The sequence below is a fragment of the Bufo gargarizans genome, chromosome 3, assembly GCF_014858855.1.
Source record: "Bufo gargarizans isolate SCDJY-AF-19 chromosome 3, ASM1485885v1, whole genome shotgun sequence".
Classification (NCBI taxonomy): domain Eukaryota; kingdom Metazoa; phylum Chordata; class Amphibia; order Anura; family Bufonidae; genus Bufo; species Bufo gargarizans.
In genome coordinates this window covers 286075294-286100591 of record NC_058082.1, presented here as the reverse complement: position 1 = coordinate 286100591, position 25298 = coordinate 286075294, and the positions used below count along the sequence as shown (strand labels likewise).

Sequence of the window (25298 nt, the reverse complement as noted above, 5' to 3'; positions counted from 1 at the left end):
CTGATGGATGTATATTAGAGATACCTTCATAGGACTACAAGTAAGTGATTGAGAGGAGACAACCACTTTAATGCCCCCATTAGTTCCCCCTAGTATCCATTAGGGACTGCCAGTATTAATAATGCTCCATTAGAGGCCATTTGATTGCGCTGCTGGGAACACTCGCTGCTCCCTGGATGCGCAGGACAGGACCTGCGCTCCAGCGTTATGACGTTTCCCAGGCCCTGCTGCTTCCAGTCAATGCTCCAAATGTCATCACTCTGGAGCGCAAGTCCTGTCCTGCGCATCCAGTGAGCAGCGAGTGTTCCCCACAGCGCAATCAAATGGATGAGGTGAGTTTTTGTTTTTAATACAAGCAGAAGAGGGGGGCAAAGGCTGTACTAATGAGCTCTCCACAATGGAAGCGCTCATTAGTAATAGTGCACAGGTGGCGACCCTACGCTTGGCCCACACAGAGGTGAGTGCCCGCAGAGAGGGCTCTTGGTGTCCACTCTGGCATGCGTACCATAGGTTTGCCACCACTGCTCGTGTCTATAGTGTCTGCCTATGAAAAGAGGTTTTGTTTCGCACGCGCTATACATATTCTGTATGATAAGGTCACTGTTTGTAAATTCTGATTTAAATGCTGCTAGAACATGTGATTTTATACTATTACATTTCATTTTACATCATTTTATAAGAAGACTGTATTTAAGTTCCATGTGTTATTTTGTTGAATTCATGTTGTGATAAAAATACAGCGAACATTTACTGCTCTTGGTTTAATTTAATGGGGTTGTCTCATCTGAGACATTGGTATTGATATGCCATCATTGTCAGATGGCTGCAGGTCTCGCCTCTGGGACCTATTTCTGTCTCCAGAACAGTGCCCCTGAAGTGAACAGAGAGAAGCCTTGCATACTTGGCCACTCCGTTCACTGCCATGGGAGTTCCGGAAAATGACAAGTGATGTTTCTGCTATTTCCGGCAGTCCCATAGGGGTGAATGGAGCAGTGTCCACACTTGCACTGTGCCCTCCATTCACTGCTATGGTACTTCTGAAGAGCGCGCTTGCTGTTTTTGTCTGTCCTGTAGCCATAAATGGAGAGCACACTGTGCAGGTCCCCCATTCTGTAGACAGAGGCGGGTTACACCTCTGGAACCCACTCCTATGGCATATCCTAACAATATGCCATGAATGTGTGTGATGAGCCAACCCCTTTAAGATGCAGACATCGCCATGTTGATACTACAGCTCTCATATGAACACTAATCTCTTTTAGGGAGTTCTGTGCCGTACTTTGCAAGGTCATGGACACTGGGTAAACACCATGGCACTTAGTACAGACTATGTTCTCCGCACAGGGGCTTTCAATCCAGCTGAAGCCTCCATCAATCCCCAGGACATGCAAGGCTCCTGTAAGTGCCCTATACATTTGTACTTGCATTCATTATCATCAAAATACTCATTTCTAGCCCTGTTTTTTTGTTTTGTTTTTTCGGGGTTTTTTTATTTGAATTTTTTTTTTTTGCTTTTGCCAGTTGAGAGAGGGACAGACAAAGTCTGTACATCTTTTTCAACTAGAAACCCGTTATGTGTGTGGTAGGATTTCGGGAATGTTTAGTCAGCAGTTGAAATCTCAGACTTTCCAAAGTTTGGTCTTTAAAAAACTGGAAAAGGACCTGGATTCAGATTGAGAGAGTACGGTCAGATCCCCAAACTCTGGTCCACCTCAGCTATTGGGACTAGGCTGCTAATTAAAGGGAGCTTGGTCACATTGAACATGCAGTTTGATCTGCAGGCAGCGTATTATAGAGTAGAAAGAGCTCAGCAGATATATCGTTTTTTGGGAAAACCTTGTCCATTTTTTTCATGTAAATACTTGCTCTTTCTATGCTTATAAGTCTAGTATGCGGTTTATCAGCGACTGGCAGCCTTCGCAGTTTCTCTGTTCAGAGAGCTAGCTGTCGATGCACACCGGACTAATACATGGCGTATACCGGACCAGCTTGAAAGAACCAAATAAAAAGCAGTGCTCAGAATATTCAGCCCTGCCTCTTAGTGCTCAAAATTCTCTTTTGCATATGAATAAAAACTCTGATATCTCTGTAGCTGTTTATCATGCAGACAAAAGAAAGGTATAGATTTAATCAGCATGATGAGCCCTACCAGCCAGTATGCCTGGTTTTAATAGGGTTGATCCTGGTGACAGAGCCTCTTTAAATCTATAGTGCAATATACAAAAAGCCTCCTCTAGCAGTCCATGTGGGAGGCTGAGATCTAAAGTCATTATTTATGCCATGGGATATAAAGGGGTTCTGCAGTTCTTTTTAACAGATGATCAGTGACGTACATAGAGAAGTAAGGGGCCCATAGCAAGGATCAAACCAGGCCCCACACACAGGACAGAAGGGTTTCTGCCTAAACCCTTTTCAATGACCCTTGGGCCATTTTTTCACCTCCTCATTTGCTAAAAGTTGTTCCTTTAGAGGGTAGAGATCTGACCAAGTCTTCACCTCCGGTAAAAGAGGAGATGATCCCAACTGGGACCCCTGTTGCCCTGGGCCCCATAGCAGTCGCATGGTCTTCCGCTATGGTAGTTACACCCCTGCTGATTATCTATCCTCTAAATTGATCCTCAGTATCTGATCAGTGGGGGTCCGACACACAGGACCCCTGGCGATCAGCTGTTTGAGAAGGCCACAGTGCTCCTGGAGCGCCATGGCCTTCTTTGTTTCCCTCAGGCCCAGTGACATCATGAATAGTATACCTTAACTGGAAGGGAGCTTAGCCCCGCCCGGGCCAGTGATACTAGTCGTGACATCGCTGGGCCTGCAGTAAACGTCGAAGGCTGTGGCACTACTGGAGCCCCTCTGCCTTCTCAAACAACTGATCAGCGGGGTTCCCGACTCCCGGGTGTCGGACCACCGCCAATCAGTTAAAAAGAACTGCAGAACCCCTTTAAGGTAGCAATACCCGTTTTTGCGATTTATTTATTTTTAAAGGGATTCTGTCATCAAGATTTTCGATATGGAGCTGTCCATATCATCCTCTCAGTCTCCGTTATCTAATAAAAAATATACTAGTTTTACCCCCACCTGTCCTTTCATTTTGGATAAAAATCGGTTTTATTAATATGCTAATTACCTTACTAACATGCTCCGGCCGTTTGTGCCCAGCCGCGCCCCTTATCTCGTAGCCCAGCGCCGCCCCACTACTAATTATGCACTCCTCTCATCGCTGATGGTGCGCTGTAATCTCGCGCATGCGCCCTAAATCCACTGGTCAGCGCTCGCGGGCGAAGTGCGCAGACACTCGTTTGCTGAGGCTGCTGCCCGGGCACTGACCAGTGGATTTAGGGCTCATGCGCGAGATTACGGCGCACCATCGGCGATGAGAGGAGTGCATAATTAGCAGTAGGGCGGCGCTGGGCTACGAGATAAGGGGGCGCGGCTGGGCACAAACAGCCGGAGGGACAGTCCCTTGGGCATGTTAGTAAGGTAATTAGCATATTAATAAAACCAAAATGAAAGGACAGGTTGGGGTAAAACTAGTATATTTTTAATTAGATAATGGAGACTGAGAGGATGATATGAACAGCTCCATATCGAAAATCTTGATGACAGAATCCCTTTAACACCAGAAAACTGGGGTGGGGGGAATAACTAGCTTGTGAATCCTTGCTGATATTTTCGGACATGCAGTGCTCTATTAGATGATCTAAGTGCACTTTTATATTTATTAAGACTGTAATTATTGTGTATTTTTCTGGCCATATCAGTGGGTCACATTGTAAGGCCTCATGCACACGGCCGTTGGGCAGCTGTGGCCGTATTGCGGCACGCAAATGGCGGGTCGGCAATCCACGGCCACCGGCTGTGTGCACCGCGGATGCGGACCCATTCACTTGAATGGGTCCGCAATTCTGGAGATGCGGAACAGTCACGGAACACCGGAAGCACTTACGGAGTGCTTCCGCGGTGTTTCTTTCCGTTGTTTCGCACCGCAAATAAATATGACGTCATATTTTTTTGTAGTGCGGACAGACCTTGGACCCATTCAAGTTGAATGGGTCCGGCCCGCTGCACGGATGTTGCCCGTGCATTGGGGACCGCAATGCACGGAACGGCCGTGTGCATGAGGCCTAAGACTGCTTTCACATTTCATTTCTGGCTTTGAGATCTGGCAGAGGATCTCAAAACGGGAGGAAAAAGCTCCAGTTTGATTTAAAACAACCAGCTGCATTTTGTTACGTTCAGATGCGGTTGTATTAAATTGAAAGTTAAGAAATGGAATGCGTCCCTAACATTATTTTAAGTCAATGGGTGCCGGATCAGTTTTTCTTTCCGAAGAATACAGATCCGGAACCATTGACTTACATTGTTTTTAGTGCATTCTGATGCACTTCGTTCTGGTTTGTTCAGTTTTGTCCCCATTGACAGTGAATGGGAACATAACAAGTGTTTTCCGACGGTTTTCAGATCCTCTGCCGGATCTCAGAACCAGAAATGAAATCGCATATGTGAAAGTAGCCTAAACCAGTATAGAATGAATTAGAAATTACTGGAAAAATGAATGGGTGCAATTGCACCCAAGCATATACAATACCTTTTTAATTTTAATGAGCACTGAACATGAATATTTTTGTTACAATCTAGTGGAGCAGCTGAAAGAGAAGGCTCTACAAAGATACAATCAAGTCCGGGTGAGTGTTACATGGGTAAAGGCTTCAAAGTTTGGAAATGTTTTGCATATTTTTTGTGTAATTTGCTTGTGTTGATTTTTGTGGTAACAGTATATTGGATGAAAATAAATCCTAATGGGTTCTAGGAAAAAAGAGTGTGACAAAAGAAACGCATAGGGCCGAGATTTACCATGTAGATATTAAATACCATATACAGTACTACTTATACAGCCATAAGATTAGAGTCGCTGTACTTTCCCAAATTTGCATATAATAGAGAATGGTGTAACTAGCAAATTTCTGAATCTTTTCATTTAAAAAATGTCTGCATCCACCTGAAAAAAGCTGTAAAGCCATGGCCACTAGGGGTCTCACTTCCACCTAAGTTGCAGTCCAAGACCTGGCCCTGGTAATAGAGACTCGGAAGACATCTGAGAGCAAGTAGGGGGGGGTGGGGTGTCAGCGTTAGTTGAGATCATAAGCTTGATAAAAGAATTGCTTCTACACTACAAAGTGATCCCTCAAGATACAATGGTCTTTTTTGACCCATCGTAAGTTGAAACTAGACTCCACATACAATGTCTCAGACTCAGATCCAACCACTCAAGGCCACTTCTTTGGTAAAATTGCTGTGTTTTTTGTTGCTAGTTAGCAGCTATTCCTGACTGTTATATGTAAGGACTTGTTTTATCTGTCTTAGTTATCGGCTTATTTTTCGTCAATCTTCATTTTCTCTTATCTTGGATGACATTTTGGGGCTTCGGAAAAGATTACTTAACTTACAATGGTTTCAACATACAATGGTCGTCCTGGAACCAATTAATATTGTAACTTGAGGGACAGAGATCTTCTGTGTGTCCAAGTGATGTATCCCTCCTTATCTGACCTGTGAGTCTGGAGCTGAAAACAAACATAGTGAGAAGCAAGAGAAAGGATGTCATAGCAATACAGTGCTGGCAGACTTAGGCCTCTTTCACACGAGCGAGATTTCCACATGGGTGCAATGCGTGAGGTGAACGCGTTGCACCCGCACTGAATGCAGACCTATTCATTTCTATGGGGCTGTGCACATGAGCGGTGATTTTCACGCATCACTTTTGCGTTGAGTGAAAATCGCAGCATGCTCTATATTGTGCGTTTCGCAGGCCCCATAGAAGTGAATGGGGCTGCGAGAAAATCAAGCATCTGCAAGCAAGTGCCGATGCGGTGCGATTTTCACGCATGGTTGCTAGGTGACTATCGGGCTGGGGATCCGATCTTTATTATTTTCCCTTAATACAGAATGCGAAGTAAGTTAGGGATGGAGGGGTAAAAAAAAATATTATAATTAAACTCGCCTCATCCACTTGTTTGAAGCCTGGCTCGTCGTCTTTCTTCTTCTTTGATGACCTGGGAGGAAAAGAACCTTTGGCGATGTCGCTGCGCTCATCACATGGTCCATCACCATGATGATGGACCATGTGATGAGCATGGTGACGTCACCAAAGGTCCTTTTCCTCATAGGTCCTTAAAGAAGAAGAATGAAGAGACGAGCCGGGCTTCAAACAAGTGGATGAGGTGAGTTTATTTTTAATTTTATTTTTTCTGTGAAGAAGTCCGGGTTTGGGTACCAAACATGCTGATTTTTCTCACGCGCGTGCAAAACGCATTAAAACACTTTGCACTCGCGCGGAAAAATCACGCATTTTCCCGTAACGCACCCGCATCCTATCTGGCCCTCGCACACGACGCCTGTGTGAAAGAGGCCTTAGGCTACTTTTTACACTGGCCTTTTGGCTTTCCGTTTGTGAGATCCTTACCGGCTCTATAAAAATATCACATAACCTAACCCCTCAGGTCAAAAAATAAAATAAAAACTGTGCTAAAAAAAAAAAAACTTTTTGTCACCTTACATCACAAAGTGCAACACCAACCGATCAAAAAGACGTATGCCCCCCAAAATAGTACTAATCTAAACGTCACCTCATCCCGCAAAAAATGAGCCCCTACCTATGACAATCACCCCAAAAAACTATGGCTCTCAGACTATGGATAAACCAAAAATAGAGGAAGGACAGCACCACTTACTACAAATTCTTTGTGAGTCCAAATTTAAGCGGCGGTGCTCGTGATGTCAGGCCCCAGCCTAAAGGGCCCCTTAAATGCCAGGAAAGACTTCAGAAAAATCGCAGCACTCCCAATCTTGAATCAAATCCTTCTCTTGGCACCGAAAAAAGCGACATTTCGACACAGCGGGTCTTTTTCATGCTATGGGCATGTAGCTTGAAAAAGACCTGTGTCGAACCGTCGCTTTTTTCGGTGCTAATAAAGAGAAGGATTTGATTAAAGATTGGGAGTGCTGCGATTTTTCTGAAATCTTTCCTCAGACTATGGAGATACTAAAACATTATTTTTTTTTATTTTTTTGTTTCAAAAATATTATTGTGTGAAACTTAAATAAATAAAAAAGTATACATATTAGGTATTTCCAGGTCTGTAAGAACCTGCTGTATAAAAATATCACATGACCTAACCCTTAAGGTGGAACAATAAAAATGGCAATTTGCGGACCTCAAAAACCACAACGGCCATGTGCATGATCCCTTATTGTGTGTTCACTGTTGCTCTAGAAATCTAAGTGTGCACTTATTATTTGATCTGATTATTTTTAAATTTTTATTTTTTGTGCCTTTTTCTTTATTTAGAATTGTAATTACTTATGTTTTGTTTAGGTTTAATTCCTTGTCAACCAAGTGTGGAGTAGGATCTCACCTGAGACTTTCTTGCAAAGAGTATATTTTTATTTTTTTACGTTAACTTGTCTCTAACAGGGAAAAGATCCTGAGAGGCTTGTGTCAGGCTCTGATGACTTCACATTGTTCCTCTGGGCTCCAGCTGAGGATAAGAAACCTTTACAGAGGATGACGGGACACCAGGCTCTCATCAATGAAGTTCTGTTCTCCCCTGACACCAGAATCATTGCCAGTGCCTCCTTTGACAAATCCATTAAGTTATGGGATGGAAAAACTGGAAAGTAGGTGATTTTATCTTATTTTTTCCCAGAGAGAGTGTGCTACTCTCGTTTGTGGGTTGTCTGCTATTGCAGCTCTTAAATTGGCTGGAAGTTGACTGCTTTACCAGATACAGCTCCAGGACAGGAATAGTGCTGTATTTGGAAAAAATAAAAACTTTAAAAAAAATCTCCTACAACCCTTCTGTATCTGTAGTAGCAATCAGACAATAATTGACACTGAGTTACAGTGAGTATTGAGCTACAGGTGTCTATGGGCATTAGACAAGAAATATAATAAGAATGATTTGTTAACCTAAAGAAAAACTCCCAACGTCAGTGGTGGATTTTAAATATGTTCTCTGGTTAATTTCAGGAAGCTGAGGTGCTAATGGTGGGCTATCAACATGTGCTGTTGGTAAACGGCAGTTTGCAGGGCATTTACACATGTCAGTGTTGTTTCCTGAATCTCCTGTTAAATTTATTTTTAATTCATCATATCTTGCCATATTTTCATAGTCATTTTCTCCCAGACTACGCCCTTCATTAAAATTAATATAATGGGGGGGCGTGGCCTAGCGGAGTATGTGAGCGGACGTGTGGTGCAGAGCTCCTCCGCTACCTCGGCCAGTTTATCCTGTCAGACTCCTGGATTTAAACTTCTACCTATACCTTCTCGGACAAACATCAGTGAACCCCTCTGAATAGTTGGGGAGACCGCATCAAGTCAGCATGACCCGTAGAAAGGAGCAGCGAGGGCCAAGATGGCGCTGGCGCCACTCCTGGGCCCTCAGGCCGCGTCACGGAGCTTCAGAAAGAAGCGGCGGCCAAGCTAGTGAAATACGCCCGATCATCGGCGACTGCATCTGGGAGTGGTATTCCAAAAAAAATCAGTAGTTACTGAGGACATGTCTGACACAGACTCTGATGCTGAGGGGCCTGATCCGGATGGTATCCCGGCGGCTTGTTCAAATCGTTTTGGCGCACTAGCTGATGTACATGAACGTTTTGCCCTCAGGAACACTAGATTCTGATACAGAGGAGCCGACTTTAAAAGATGTCATGCAGGCCAGAGCTAAATGTGGAAAATCGCTGAACACCCTTACCATGCAGGTAAGGGCCATTAAGGAAGATGTCTCCATAGTGAGGCACGATATGAGGAAATTGGCTGACCGCACGACTGCTCTGGAGGGTCGGATGGGTGAAATGGAAGACGCCATGACACCTCTGACTAATAATGTGAGGGACTATTCAATGAGATTGGACATTATTGCTGCAAAGCAGGATGATCTTGAAAACCGATACCGCAGAAATAATGTACGGGTGGTGGGAGCACCTGAAAAAGTGGAAGGTGGAAATCCGTCGGAATTTTTTTAATCCTGGCTACGGGAGAACTTTGGTGCAGATGTACTAACTCCATTATTTGCCGTGGAGAGGGCTGACAGGGTCCCTACACGTCCTTTACTGCCAGGTGCCCCACCCAGAACAGTCCTGATCAAGATCCTGCACTTCAGAGACCGGGACATTATTCTGAGGAAAGCACGGGACAAACCGGACTTGTCTGTTGATGGTCATAAAGTGGCACTCTTCCCGGATTATTCGCAAGAGGTCCAGAAGCGAAGGGCCAGATTTACAGATGTAAAGAGGCATTTGCGGGCACATGGCGTGTCTTATTCTATGATGTATCCGGCCAAGCTACGGGTAGCCGCATTGGGGACCACACATTTCTTCGAGGATCTGAAAGAGGCAGCAAGGTGACAGATCAACATAAGAGGCAACTAGCAGCAGAACGCGAGTGATGCGCACTAGGAGAAGTGCCATTGTCTTAGTCATGTAATCCTGTTTTATGCGGCCTGGTGGTGTTTGGGTGTGAGTGCTCAGGTGTGGTGTGGTATGGTATATGATGAGGGTATGTGAACAAGTCTTACTGTAATATACTACTGGAACGTATGATCTGATAGGTATAATTGTTTTCTCATATAATTGTCCGAGGTGTAATGTGAGGGGAGGTTCTGGGCCCCTTTCTGAGTTCACTATTTAGTGGTTGCGCACCCACAGTTGTTTCTAGGTTCGCTTTAACCTTTTCTCTAAGTGACTGGAGGGAGGTTTTCAGCACAAGACTAACTTTAATAGCGGGTAGTGCATCTTTTCCCACAGGCCTTTATATAGGTGTTGTAGTTGGGCCCATTGTTGAGGTGGTCGCTGTGTTGAGTAATAACTTGTAATGTTTGGGAGGGGGGGGATGTTTTGTTCAACCTAAAAGCACGCACTGTATATGGGGATGTAGGTATCAGTCTACGGTATGAATATGATGTGTCTTACTACTATGTTTGTCTATTAATGCTATTAGTCTGGATGCTGGATATACGCATTTTTGGAAATTCAAATATGGCGGGGAACGTTAATGTTCTCAGCTGGAATATACGAGGGATTAAGGATGTGATTAAGAGGCGAGTGGTTATGGACTGCTTCAGTCAACATCAACCTTTGATTTGTTGTGTGCAGGAGACTCATCTTACCGCGGATCAGACCAAATTACTTACCCCTAGGTGGGCAGGACACTGTTACCATTCCACTTTCTCATCTTATGCAAGGGGGGTGAGTCTCCTGATACACAGATCAATTGCGTTTCAATGCATTACTAAAAAGGTGGACAAAGAAGGGAGATATATCTGTCTACATTGTGTGATTTTTGCAACCGCATGTGTTCTGGTGGGAGTATACATTCCGCCGCCGTACTCACCGGTGGTACTTAAAAGTATTCTGCAGTTTACAGCGGATGTGCCTGACATTCCAGTTTTATTGTTGGGGGACTTCAATAACATTCTTACCATAACCTGGATAGAATGGGGGCGGGTCAAAATCCTCCAGCGTCTGGGATGACATCTTTTGGGGTTCTGATGCAAGAAGCTATGTTGTTAGATTTTTGGAGGATGTAAAATCCAGCAGTAAAGCAATTTTCCTGCTGCTCTAGTACATATAATTCTTTATCCAGAATAGACCTCATCCTTGGTAATGCCCTTATAGGACAATATGTAAGGGACGTGCAGTATCTGCCACGCAGGATCTCAGATCAATCGCCGGTACTGATGGTGCTTGATTTCCGTACAATGCGGGGTACTAAGTGTGGGGGTTGGAAGTTTAATCCATACTGGTTACCTCTCCTACCAGACGCTGGCGGAATTGGCGAAAAACTTAAGGAATTCTTCCAGATTAATTTATCGTCTGCGACCAAGTCCGTAGTGTGGGAGACTATGAAAGCGTTTTTGAGGGGCTTGCTTATAGCAGAAGTAAACAGGAAAAAGAGTGAATCTAGGGCACTCACGAGAAAATTAACTATGGCAGCGGAGGCGGATTTTATCCTGCATCCACAAGATGTCACCAAAACCAAATTATTCTTTCAAAAACAAATCTATAAGGAAAGGGGAGAGAGCGGGTAGACTTCTGGCACTAATATCTAAGGCCCAATTACAATCTACGTACATTGCAGCCTTAAGGGATTCGTATGGTATTGTGCAAACTGAACCACCACATTTTCTCCGGGTCATGTATTCCTTTTATTCCACACTATATAAATCTAAACTGAAAGTTACGGATGGGGAGATAGATCAATTCTTACAATAGAATTGCGTACCTTATCAAGTGAACATAAGGCACTGTTAGATGGCCCTATTACTGTTCAGGAACTAGAGGTAGCATTAGGTACAATGTCTAATAATAAAGCCCCAGGAAGGGATGGCTTACCGGCCGAGGTATATAAACGTTATTCCAGCATTCTTCTTCCTCAATTACTGGAGGTTCGCAATGACGCCAAGCGGCGGGGTCGGCTCCCTGATTCCATGAATGAAGCAGTCATTGCGCTCTTGCCTAAGGCGGGTAAAGATGTGTTTGAAGCTGAATCGTATAGACCCATTTCTCTGCTGCCAGTTGATGTTAAAGGGCTTCTGTCACCCCACTAAAGTGATTTTTTTTTTTTTTTTTTGGGGCTAGTGAAATTAGTTATATTGCGATATATGACAATATAATTGTGTTACTTACTTTGATCCAGCAGTTTCTGCAAAAAACGAAGTTTTATAATATGTAAATTCGGTCTCTACCAGCAAGTAGGGCGGCTACTTGCTGGTAGCTGCTGCAGAAATCCGCCCCCTCGTCGTGTTGATTGACAGGGCCAGCCGGGATCTCCTCCTCCGGCCAGCCCTGTCGGCATTTCAAAAATCGCGCGCCTGTGTTGATTCGGCGCAGGCGCTCTGAGATGAGGCGGCTCGTCTCCTCAGCACTCCCTCAGTGCGCCTGCGCCGATGACGTCTTCTATTTCGGTGATGTCATCGGCGCAGGCGCACTGAGGGAGTTCTGAGGAGACGAGCCTCCTCATCTCAGAGCGCCTGCGCCGAATCAACACAGGCGCGCGATTTTTGAAATGCCGACAGGGCTGGCCGGAGGAGGAGATATCGGCTGGACCTGTCAATCAACACGACGAGGGGGCGGATTTCTGCAGCAGCTACCAGCAAGAAGCCGCCCTACTTGCTGGTAGAGACCGAATTTACATATTATAAAACTTCGTTTTTTGCAGAAACTGCTGGATCAAAGTAAGTAACACAATTATATTGTCATATATCGCAATATAACTAATTTCACTAGCCCAAAAAAAAATAATCACTTTAGTGGGGTGACAGAAGCCCTTTAAACTTTTAGCGAAAGTATTAGCGAATCTTCTGAACTTAGTGATAACCACCTTAATCTGTCAGGATCAAGCGGGCTTTATGCCGAGTATGTCGACGGCGGTAAATAGTAGACGTCTTTTTCTAAACATTCAAGCTACACAGGTCCACGCCTCGAACGCGGCGGTTGCATCTCTTGATGCGGCCAAAGCGTTTGACAGCGTGGAATGGCGTTATCTATGGATGGTACTTAAAAGGATGGGTTTCGGAGTTGAATTTATTTCATGGGTTCAACTACTGTATGCCTGCCCTAGAGCGGCAGTGAGGGTTAATGGGGACCTGTCTGACCCATTCATGTTGTTTAGAGGAATTAGACAGGGGTGTCCACTGTCACCGCTTCTCGTGGCGGTGGAGCCCTTGGCGGAAGCTCTGAGAATGGCTGCTACAGTCAAGGGACTTCAGTATGGACCTAGAATCGAAAAAGTGGCTTTGTATGCCGATGACTGACTTGCTTCTGTTTTTGGATGATTGGGGGCAGTCTCTTCTTGCTGCTATGGCCTGCTATGGCGATCATTAAGTAATTTGGGGCTATGTCTGGGTTAGTGATTAACTGGTCAAAATCTGTCTTATTACCCTTAGGTGGTAATACTAGTCCGCCACCCGATACCGGAGGGTTACAGGTGGTGACATCCTTAAAGTATTTGGGGATATAGGTAACCGCAAATTTAGGTGACTATGAGCGACTAAATTTGATGCCAATGCTCACTGAATTTCGGAAGAAAATACAGGCCTGGAGCAAATTACCCTTATCTGTGGCTGGTCGGGTTAATCTCTTGAAAATTATATTGATGCCAAAACTCCTATACCTCCTCCATAACGCGCCGATCTGGATTCCGCTTAGGTTTTTTAACACTGTCAATGCAGTATTTAGAGATTTAATATGGAGGGGAGGTGTCCCTAGGATTAAGCTTTCAACCCTTCAACGGTCTAAAACACAAGGAGGACTGGCAGTACCAGATCCCTGGTCCTATTATATTGCAGCCCAGTTAAAGCATTTTAGAGGATGGGGGCATGTGTCACAATTGAATAGTGTGGGTCGCATTGTTCAGTATCTGATAAATCGTACGTGTTGTCAGCTTTGGAGGATGGTTCGTTTCATTCTCATGGTACTCAATATCCAGTGATAAGCATGATGCATAAGATATGGTGGAAAACTAAAGAAAGGATGAATATTACTGGGTATAGTACTCACATGCCTATATGGCTTAATTGCTTATATTTGGAATTGAATAAGGTTAGTGGTGTACAACAGTGGGAGCAATATGGGTTGGGAAAGATGGCTCAATTGTTCTCGGATGGGTCATTGAAGAGTTTTGAAGTGTTGAGGCAGGAATTTAGTATTCCACATACATATTTTTATGTATATTTGCAGTTGAGGCATGCTATTCAGACTCTGGAAAGGAAGGGGAAGATCCAGCAGGCATCCAGATGTCCTATTATTGACTACACTGCAAGGCCAGGGACCGCTAGTGGGGTGATATCCCTCTATTATAGTACGCTCAGGGAGGAAATGGATAAATCCAACCCACTGAAATTGTATGAGAAATGGAAGAAGGATATTGAGGATCTCACTGAGGAGCAATGGGAGGAAATTCTCGACGACCTACCGACATTGTCATTGAGCGAGTCCTATAGGATCTCTCAATTATACCTTCTGCACAGGGTTTATAGAACACCTGAATTACTATTCAAAATGGGTTATAGGGAGACTGATATCTGCCCGCGTTGTAATACCACGAGTGCAAGTTTGATCCATCTTATGTGGAATTGCCCACGATTATGGAGGTATTGGATTGAGATAGTGGGACTCATAAATAGGGTTTTTCACATCAGCCTAGAAGTTAGACCATTGATTTGTTTACTTGGCTTCGTGCTGAAAAAAAAGGTGGCTGTCATGAGGATATTGTATCAGGCAAGGAAATGCATAGCTTTTCACTGGATTGATGAGACGGCTCCTACGATTCAGGAGGTAGTTAGTAGGGTGCACACACTGGTTAAGCTGGAGGAATATGTTTATTTGAAGAGGAACTCGGGGGGGGGGGGGGGGGGGGGGGGATTTGAAGCGGTTAGTAGAGTACGAATATATGTTTGTGCCGTCATATTTGGTGGATATATCTTGAAGTACAGAAGCTCTTTGGTGCCGTATGCCATGATTTGGGAAAATAGACTGCAACGTTTTTCAGGTGGACTTTCCAACTACAGTTATGGACTATACCTTGCTTCTTCAAAATGGTTGTGCTTTGGGGTGGGGGTGGGGATGGGGTTGGGTGGGAGGGCTGGGTTATTGTTTTACTTGTATTACAAATCTCTTGAAAAAGCAATAAAAATTATCTGATTCAAAAAAAAAAAAAAAATTAATATAAAGGCTAGGAGCAGAGCATGCCAACATGTTGCATTTTATATTTCCTCCATGTAAAATTGCCTTTGTGCATTATCCAATAAGCTTAATAAGTCATGACTATGGAAGTTACATAATAGTCATGAGAATGGGATATATTCATTCCCTGCAAAGAAAATAATTGACATGAAAATGCTAGTAGTTTTGCCCATTGAAGTATAGGTTTCTGTATGTTGTCATAATGAAATGTATATTTTCTTCTTGCAATGCAGGTATTTATCTTCCTTACGTGGTCACGTATCTGCTGTGTATCAGATTGCTTGGTCTGCGGATAGTCGGCTTTTAGTTAGCGGAAGCAGTGACAGCACACTTAAAGTCTGGGACGCTAAGACCATGAAGTTGTTTGTGGACCTTCCAGGACATGCAGATGAGGTACTTTATACTCTTGTGTGTGGGAAGATTTATCAAAACTGGTATAAAGAAAAACTGGCTTAATTTCTGATATTAACAAGACAGATTCCTTTCATTTTTCAAAGCTCCTTTGGAAAATTTAAAGGATCAATTTCATTGGTTGCCATGGGCATTTAAGCCAGTTGTCCTTTACACTAGTGTTGATAAATCTTCCCATGTCTTTTTTGTAATTACCTTGTTTTAATGGCCAATAATCTGCCCATGTAAATGGGCCTTTACCCAGTCGGCCTTCTGTTTCTTGTGAGCCTACAGACATTAAAGGGGTTATCACACTATTTGTAAACTGATGACCTGTCCTCTGATCAGTGGGGATCTGACACCCGGGACCCCAGCTTATCGGCTTCTTGAGAAGGCCTGGTGCTCTTGTGAGCTGATTAGTGGGGATCCTGGTTGTCGGATCCCCACTGATTAGATGCTGATGACTTGTCTGGCGGATAGGTCATCAGTTACTCATCGTTGGAAAACCCTTTAAGCATGTAATGGATGACTGCAGGATTGGGCAAAAAAGTTACAGTACTGGTGAAAACTGTACTTTTGCACACAGATCCATAGTGCTTAGTGACAGTGCACTACATTCCTTCCGATAAACAGAATCCATGAAGACTAAAGTGGCAAACTAACTTAACATCCTGTTTGGTCTACCAATAACACAAAACTCGCCTCTCCAATTAATGATCAAAGAGCCTGTCGTCTAAATAACATTGTAATTTTCCTTCCTATGTTAACTCTTCATCACTTTCCCTGGAGTACATTTCAGATGTTCCACTCCCCTAATTCATCAATTATAGGCTTGTGGCTGTTTCTTTCTTGTGTGCGCCTATACTGCTCCACCTCTGCTTAAACAGGTTTTCCAGTACTTATATATTGATGGTCTATTATCAGGATAGATCATCAGTGTCAGATTGGTAGGAGTCCAACGTCCCACACCCCCATGACAAGGTTCTGTCCACTGTGTAGCGTCTATGCCAGGAGTGAATGGGAGCTAAGCTGCAATATGCTGGTGTCCAAAACTACATGGTGGATGGAGTTCACTTTACAGTTTCTGGTGGCTGGCTGGAACAGCTGATGGGTGGGTGTGCAGAGGGGGTCGGATGGTCTTCACCAATCTGATATTGATGACCTCTCATAAGGATAGTCTATCAGCATCAATGTCCCGGAGAAACCCCTTTAATGTTTTCCCAACACAAAATTAAGGAATTATTGTATTAAAATCACAGAAGTAACTAGGAGCAAGGTCTGCTCTCCTGAATGTACAGTGGATATAAAAAGTCTACACACCCCTGTTAAACGGTCAGGTTTCTGTGCTGTAAAAAAATGAGACAAAGATAAATCATTTCAGAACTCTTTCCACCTTTGATGTGACCTATAAACTGTACAACTTGAAAAACAAACTGAAATCTTTTAGGTGGAGGGAAGAAAACAAAAAAAAAAACTAAAATAATGTGGTTGCACAACTGGGGATGTAGCTGTGTTCAGAATTAAGCAATCACATTCAAAATCATGTTAAACAGGACTCGGCATACACCTGCCATCATTTAAAGTGCCTCTGACTAACCCCAAATAAAGTTCAGCTGCTCTAGTTGGTCTTTTCTGAAATTTTCTTAGTCACATCCCACAGCAAAAGCCATGGTCCAGAGAGAGCTTCTAAAGAATCAGAGGTATCTCATTGTTAAAAGGTATCAGTCAGGAGAAGGGTACAAAAGAATTTCCAAGGCATTAGATATACCATGGAACACAGTGAAGACGGTCATGATTAAGTGGAGAAAATATAGTACAACAGTGACATTACCAAGAACTGGACGTCCCTCCAAAATTGATCAAAAGACTAGAGGAAAACTGGTCTGGGAGGCTACCAAGAGGCCTACAGCAACATTAAAGGAGCTGCAGGAATATCTGGCTAGTACTGGCTGTGTGGTACATGTGACAACAATCTTCCGTATTCTTCATATGTCTACTATCACCTACTGACTCCAATTAGGATAATGGAATCAACACAATTACTATCCGTATTCAAAGTTTTCTAAGGAGATGTTTTGTCACAATAGTTTTTAAGGTAAAGGGCCTATATGAAAAAAGAGTGACTTTTAAAATTACCTTTATTAAATATTCAAGTGGGTATAGGTATGTATATACCGACAGTGAAAGGACTACATTTACTGAGGTTACTCAGTGGGGGAGTAGTAACCCCCAAGACGAAAAACGCACATAGTGACAGGGTATACACTTAATTGGATGGGTACGGGGAAATAATTCTAACCCGATTAAATTACAGGTTTAGAAACGAACCAGCTACCCCTAGAAGCCCCTAGAGGTCTGCTGTGCCCAGGGCGGCCCCCTGATGGTGGAGGTTCCCTGTCCCCGAACCTAGTGCTAACCGGTCCCTAAAAATCCCTAAATAAACAATGCTCCAGGATGATATGGTAAAGAATAAATGGTGCTCTTTATAGATAAATTTCACCCTTATTCTCTTAAATCAAAACAGATAATCACTAATAATTCCCGACGCGTTTCGCCTAATATTTATCAGGTTCAGCAGGGGGTAACATAATAGATTGTGTGATACAGTTAGTGGTACTTAGCTTTGTGACCAGATATCAAGACCACAATACGTTTTTTGCCGGTCCCCAAGAGGAAGAAATAGACCTTTCTCGCCCAGTTTCCTTGGGGGACACAGAAGACCTTGGGTATAGCTCATCTCCATAGGAGGCGTGACACTAAGTGAAAACTGTTAAGCCCCTCCTCCACAGCTATACCCTCAGCCTGGAGAGAGAGACTGCCAGTTTTTTGCTTAGTGTCCAAGGAGGCAAGACACTCCCTGCTACTGCAGGGCTGTTTTCCCCTTGTTTTAAATTTTGATTTTTACTTTTTTCTTTTCTTTTTGTTCCAGATCATCAGGGACAACAGAGACGCACTAGACCTCTCTGTTTCTCCCGGGGTCGAGCTGCGCCAGTGCCGGTCATCCGCACTGCTGCCTCCCCCACAGAAGGCAAGGTGGATCAGGGCAGCCCAGCTCCCCTACATCCCGCCAGCACAAGGGTCGCCCGCACGCCAAGTCCCTCTTCCAGCGTCCTGCCACTACGGTGCCAGTAGCTGAAGGGGCGACCCTGCTGGAACGGACCGAGGGTGAAGACGGCTATGGTGAGAGATTGGCTTCTCCAGCCCTACGTCCCCCCCCTCACCCCTCACCCCACCCCGGTTTCCTGCGTGCCTGACTCCCATACTGACAGGGCCTCTGGACCCTTTTGTCCCTGCTAGCCCTAGGCTGGCCCCTGGCTGCCACAGGGCGACATTTTGCTCCCATAGGACATGGCACCCTTCTTCCTGCAAGAAGAATGCCTGGGGAGCTGCAGACCTAGCTGCCCCTGACGTAGGGGTTAGGCAGGATTCCCACCCTCACAGACCCGGTCTCAGGGTCCCCCTCCCTCTTACCGGCCACTGCTTCAGGGCCACAGGGCCCGCGCCTTGCTGCCCCTGGTCCATCACGGGCTCCGGTCCGGTCAGCATTAATATTCCGGTGCGGCCGGGCGCCGCAAAAGATTTTAGGTTCCGCGGCTCCCGCGGCGGTCCGCCATTCCAGGCCTCCTTACTTCCGGCAGGCGGGGTGGGCTCCCGCGGCCAGCGAGCCACCATTCCAGTCCTGTCTCTCCGGCCGGCCGGGTGGGCTCCCGCGCCGGCGAACCGCCATTCCGGGCCCCTATCTCTTCTGGCCGGCGGGGTGGGCTCCCGCGGCCGGCATTGGGCTATGCCCAGCAGGTGGCGGTCGGCGGGGCTCCGCTACTTGGTCCCAGGCTTCGGCCTGCTGTGCCGCAATCCCGACCGGCCCGCGGGGTGGGCTCCCGCGGCCGGTTTGAAGCGCCGTTCCGCCCCAGGTCCCGGCGGTATGACGGGCCGGGGGCCGCAATTTAGCCCCCGGCTTCGCGGCCTACTAGGCCGCAATCTTCCGGTCTCTGGTGGAGGGGGCGGGAACTTCTCCAGGCGCGAATTTTCCCGCCTGGAGGTTCCTCCGCCCCCAGGGGATCGCACGCCGCCCTCCAGGCCGGATCCCTGTTAACCCTTTGGGTGCGGGCCGGCTCCCAAAATTGGGTCTGTATAGTTGGCCCCCATTTTTTTCTCAGGGCCCCTATATGGTGGCTCCCCTTTAGCCTCAGAGGCTGAGTTGAAAGAAAAAAAAAAAAAAAAATATATATAAATGAAATAAAAATAATAGATCATGATTTCTATTGGGCTGCGCTTGACGCTGCAGCCTCATCAGTAATGCTGCATGTCTGCATGACCTCCTTCCACAGGCGGCATGGTGTTGCGCTCCCAGCCTGCGTCGCTGCTAGGGCATTTCCCCTTTTAGGCGGTTTTCTTGCCTCTTCCAGGATACGGCGCTGGCCAAGTGCATTCGGCCCTCTGTAGGCAGCATTCATCGTCTCTCCAGTTATGGTGCCTGCCATGTGCATTCCCCCCCCCCCTCCTAGGCGGGCTACTGCACTCTCCCTGGCTGGCCATGTGCATGACCCCCTTCTTGGGCGGAATGCTGCACCTTCACCGGATACGGTGCTGGCCTTCTGCACGACCCCCTTCCATAGGTGGAACGCTGCACTCTCTGGATTTGCTGCCGGCCATGTGCGTGACCCCCTTCCGTGGGCGGAACGCTGCACTCACTGGATTCGCTGCCGGCCATGTGCGTGACCCCCTTCCTGGGCGGAACGCAGCACTCTCACTGGATCTGATGCCGATCATGTGCATCCCCCCTTTTTTAGGCGGGATACTGCACTTTCACCGGATACGGTACTGGCTGTGTGCACGACCCCCTTCCAGGCGGCGCTGATGTGCTATGATGTACTTATGTACTATGTTATTATGCTGCACTCTCGCTGATGTGCTATGATGTACTTATGTACTATGTTATTGTGCTGCACTCTCACTGATTGCGCTGCCGGCCTTTTCTTAGGCGGTATGCTGCACTCTCATTGGATTCCCTGCCGGCCTTAGGTATGCCTCCTTCCCTCAGACAGCATACATACATCCCTCTGTCTTTGGGTGTTTCCTCGCAGGTACGTTGCTGGCCACGTGCATGTACCCCATACATGGCAGGGTGCTTGCACTCTCGCTGGATCCGCTGTCGGCCATGGGCATGACTCCTCTTCCGTAGGCAGTGTACGCACTCTTGCTGGATTCGCTGCCAGCCAGGGGCATGCCTTCCTTCCTCAGGCGACATGCACGCGTTCTTAGTGACTGTGGTTGTCTCTCGCCAGTACGTTGCTGGCCATGTGTATGACTCCCATGCATGGCGGTGTGCTCGCACTCTCCCTGGAGGAGATGCTGGCCATGTGCTTTACCCCCTTTTTCTGGGCGGTGTGCTACACTCACCGGATACATTGCTGGCCATGAGAATGGCCCTCTATCATGGGTGGAACGCTTGCACTTCCATTGGATACGGTGCTGGCCTTGTGCGTGACCACTTCTCACTTCAAGGGCAGAATTTGGCACGCTCCTGGGATTCACGGCTGTCCTTATGTGGCTGGGCTGGACTTGTACATGTCCCCATTCATTGGCAGAGTAGTTACTCTCTCGCTGAGTTCAGTGTTGGGTGTATTATTGCACACTCATTTAATGCTAGGATACCCTGTGCATGTTCCCCTTTCACTAGATGGACCTCCTGCATTCCTGCTGGTTTATAGGGTATGTCCTGCTTCTCTGAAGTAGGTTCGGCCTTAGGCATCACTCCCTTTTGGGACCGGTCTTTGCACTCTTGCCAACTGTAGTTGGCCAGGTACAATTTCCCCCCTTTCGGGGTGGACTGATTGCGTTCCGTCGCATGCTATACTGGTTTTGTGCATAACTCCCTTTCAGGTTGCACTTTGCGATTCCGTACATGCTGTGGTGCTCTGGGACGAGCCCCCCTTTTTTCTAGGTGGGTTGGCCTTCTCGCTGCTTGCGGGGCTGCTCGTTCGTATGCCTCACCTGCTTCCTGCGGCATACCTTTGTTTCTTGGGAGCCGATGCTTGCCGCCAGCCTTGCACTCGTCCCTAGGGAGTTCCTTCTGTCCTCTTGACCGGACAGGCTCTATTTCTCTCTGCTGCACCGAGCTGGGTGGTGCTCATTCATTTAGTTGGCCTTTCATTCCAGGGAGTGTTCGTGGGTCCTAGATGCATGCCCTTTGCGTCCTTCTGCAGCATTGCTTCCCTGCGCTAGTGGTCCCATGGTCGAGAGTGCTGTTGTCTGCGGGCCTCTCGAATTCTTCATTGGCGCTGTCAGGACTGCGGTTCCCTTGCCTGCCGCAATTTCCTCCTCTTCGGATGCAGTGTGGTATGAGTCCTTCCTCTTGGCGCCTCTACGCTTTCTGTCTGATCTGCTGCCGGGTTCGGGCTGCTCTTCTCGGGACGGTCACCCAACTTCTCTTGGGTGCTGGATTACCCAGGTCCGGAGGACCTCCGCCTTGGGTTCTTCAAGGTATTCGCCTTCTGCGAGGCGGTGGACCGGGCGTCTCACAGTGTAGCGGGTTCTGTTTTTGAGCTGTCTTATGGCTTCCCTGTTGCCCACTCCTCCTCCTTTCGGTTGGAGGGTGTTATGTCGGCCTCTGTCTCGACTGCCTCTTTTCGCCGGCTTTGTTTGGCTCCCGCTCTATACAGATCACTCCGATGTGGCTTCCCACAAGACTACGGAGGCTGTGTTTTCACTGTCCTCCCCTCTGGGGTGAGCCTGGTTATTCCTGTGGATGGTTCCGGTGTTCCTTTTGGCCTCGTACTGTCTCCCTTGTTCGCGCTGGCTGTATTAGCTGTGTGCTTATTTACCGAGTCTACCGCGTTCTGTCCTCCCGCTGGGTGCAGATTGCGTGGCCCGTTCTAAGACGATGGTCCTGATGTAGACTTACCTTCTCGGTAACTTGGGGGGACTACCTTTTCGGTTCAGATTGTCCTTTGATCCCACACAGGGGCTGTTCAACGTGGTTACATCAGCATGGTCTTTAGCCTGCCTTCTCCTGGCGTCTGGCGGATCCTTTTGGGTCTTTGCATCTGTCCTTCTGCTCCCCATTCGGGTGGATGCGGGTCAACGTTGTTCGGGGCCGACGGGGCTAGTTTTGTCGACCCTTCTGCCCGTGTTACTGGTCTGCGCCTGTTCTCATTGGGTTTCGCCTGCTTGCCAGGCGACTCCAGCGGGTTCACTGCTGTCCACTCCTGGCTGTGTCTCGTCCAGGTTCTGTCGTAAGATTTAGGGTTTTTTGTCTGGGGTTCTGTGGAAAGCTGTGCATTCCCCACTCTGAAGTTCTTTCCCCATGGTTCTGTCTTTTGGTTGAGGTGTCAAGTGTTGGCGCTGTTCTTCCTCTTCCAGCGTTCCCGACCCTCTGGGCCTGCCAAGACCTTCTTCCTCGGAGTGGCTCTTTGGTTCCTCTGTGCTGTCCTTCGGTACCGCCCTGGGGACTATATCCAGAGCTCTCGGCGCTCCAATCTTGCCCTTGGAGCTGTTACAGGAGTTCACTCTATCCTTCTGTCCTGTACGGTTGTGTTCCGTATCAGTCGTGTCTCTGACGGGTGCCGGCATGGCCCCCTTTTTTTGTTATGAGTTTTCTGTCCTTTCCAGGACAGGGCTGTTCTGCATCTCGTTTCTTCCTTCCTTCCTTCCTTCTGAAGGTGGTGTTGCCTTCGCTTCAACACCTCACCTATTTGGACGTTGTTTGGGCCTGGCCGTTGTTTACTTGGAGATCTCCGACTCTTGCAGTCGTTCGGCCTCTTGGGTTTCCAGGAGGTCTGTGCATAGGGTTGGCAGACTCCAGGGTGGTTTTCCTCCGCTTGATCAGGTTGGCTATTGCTGAGGTTACCGCACCTAGGGCAGGATTCTGTCTTTGGTGTCACCGTTCCTTTCACCAGAGCGGTCGGTGCCTCCTGGGCCGGTGGCATTGGGCTTCGGCCGTGCATTTGGGCACGGTGGCCACAGGTCTGCCTTGCACGCCTTTCTGAGTTCTACAGGGTGCATACTCTGACTTTGGCAGATGCTGCCTACCCCGCCTGGGTTTACAGGCGGCGGTTCATTGATGCCTTTCGGGTGCTTCGCCTTGGTGTTGTGGTCCCTCCCCCTTTTGGACTGCTTTTGAACGTCCCAAGGTCTTCTGTGTCCCCCAAGGAAACTGGGCGAGAAAACGAGATTTTTGTATAACTTACCAGTAAAATCTCTTTCTCGCTCTTTCCTTGGGGGACACAGAAGACCTTGGGTATAGCTCATCTCCATAGGAGGCGTGACACTAAGTGAAAACTGTTAAGCCCCTCCTCCACAGCTATACCCTCAGCCTGGAGAGAGAGACTGCCAGTTGCGTGTCCAAGCAGTGAGAAAAGGCAAAGTCCAACAAGGAACCAACAAGCCAACTACCCAACGGGTAACAAAAACTCGGAAAACGCACAGAGAAAAAACAATTAATGGGTGGGTGCTGTGTCCCCCAAGGAAAGAGCGAGAAAGAGATTTTACTGGTAAGTTATACAAAAATCTCGTTTTTGTCCCGCTCAAGGTGCCTAAAAAATAATAATGGGTAAATAGAGCTTTAACTGGAGGTTTAACTGGAAAGGGCCTGTCAATAGCAGGCCAGTAGTGCCGAAAATGCTGCACAGAGGACACACACAAATGACCCCAGTATGGCCCTCAGCATTAAAGATAACGCATAATTGCCCAGGCTAGATCATTGAATTAGTTGAAAAAAGGTGTAACAATCCTAAGGTAAGGCATGCCCACAAACAGTAGTTATCAATATGCGTCATTTCTAGTACAGGCCCATACATTTGCATATATAAAGTAATTCAAAAGAAGCAAAAAGCTGTTTAAACTTACAGGCGGTGGAGATGGGGGTTTGTCCAGACAAAAAATACTACTAACTGTATCGGCAGAAAAAAATGCCACTAACTGCACAGCAGACCTCTAGGGGTAGCTGGTTCCTGTTTCTAACCCTGTAATTTATCGGGTTAGAATTATTTCCCCGTACCCATCCAATTAAGTGTATACCCTGTCACTATGTGTGTTTTTCGTCTTCGGGGTTACTACTCCCCCACGGTTCACCTTTGCAACCATATTATATTATATTATATTATATTTTTTTTTTTCTTCCTTCTACCTAAAAGATTTCAGTTTGTTTTTTCAATTGACTTGTACAGTTTTTTTTTTTTTTTTTTTTTTTTTTACATCACAGAAATCTGACATTTATTTTTAACAGGGGTGTGTAGACGTTTTATATCCACTGTAGATGCCCAACGGCATAGGTAGGTTTATAGTAGGACCTGCTTGACTGAGACCACCTTGGGGCGGGTAGGAGGGCACAGATGTGTTTTAATCAAAATATATTGGCTCAGATTTTATTATTAGCGAGGGATTAGTCCATATATAATGTTTGCATCTATTGTTTTTGCATTATTTTCTGTGATTTTAGAATTATTGTATTAAAAAGATTCTTAGACTTTTTTGGTGGGGAGAAAATTCTAGGCGACCCCATCAATATTGTGTTAAAGTTTGATCCCACATAGGGTGCTCATAAGATTGCTTGTATACATTGCTGTCTACCAGCAGGCTGAAGATTTCATGGATGGGAACACTTGTGCTCTGCACATTCCCCCCTCCCATTGATTGACAGAGCAAGACATCAGGCTGAGGGCAGAGCTGTGTGCTAGCAAGTAAATATATATTCCATACACTATAGCTTCACCACACTGAGATGTGCTCAAAAAGTGAATCTACATATTACTGCTTTATTCACAGGCAGGATATATAATTACAGTAGAAAGACACCAGTTGTATGTGATTGCTTATAAGCAGAGAAAAAAAAAAACTATATCTCTGTGGTGATGCTATAGCTTAGTGGTATTGTGGTTTACCATGCATGTACATATAGAAACATAGAATGTGTCGGCAGATAAGAACCATTTGGCCCATCTAGTCTGCCCAATATACTAAGTAGAGATGTTCAAATCCCAGAAGATATACACTTTTTTTTTTTTTTTTTTTTTTTATTATTCAAAACCATATTAAAAGGCTATACTATAATAAATAATATATAATCAAATAATAATAAAAAGGCCTTACTATATTGAGAATAGTGGGGGGGTTTCTAATCCGGTTACCTATTTATTCACAGACACAATATATGATTATAA

The 25298-nt window shown here is 46.2% G+C and overlaps 1 protein-coding gene across 1 annotated transcript in view; it reads left to right on the top strand.

Annotated features, from left to right (window-relative positions):
• NLE1 (notchless homolog 1) overlaps positions 1 to 25298 on the top strand; it is a 57192-nt gene that overhangs the window by 27976 nt on the left and 3918 nt on the right. The window contains exons 5-8 of the mRNA XM_044285612.1: positions 1263 to 1398; positions 4639 to 4685; positions 7475 to 7677; positions 14982 to 15141. Of these exons, the coding sequence (XP_044141547.1) occupies positions 1263 to 1398; positions 4639 to 4685; positions 7475 to 7677; positions 14982 to 15141 (546 nt within the window). The remainder of the gene's footprint in view (positions 1 to 1262; positions 1399 to 4638; positions 4686 to 7474; positions 7678 to 14981; positions 15142 to 25298) is intronic.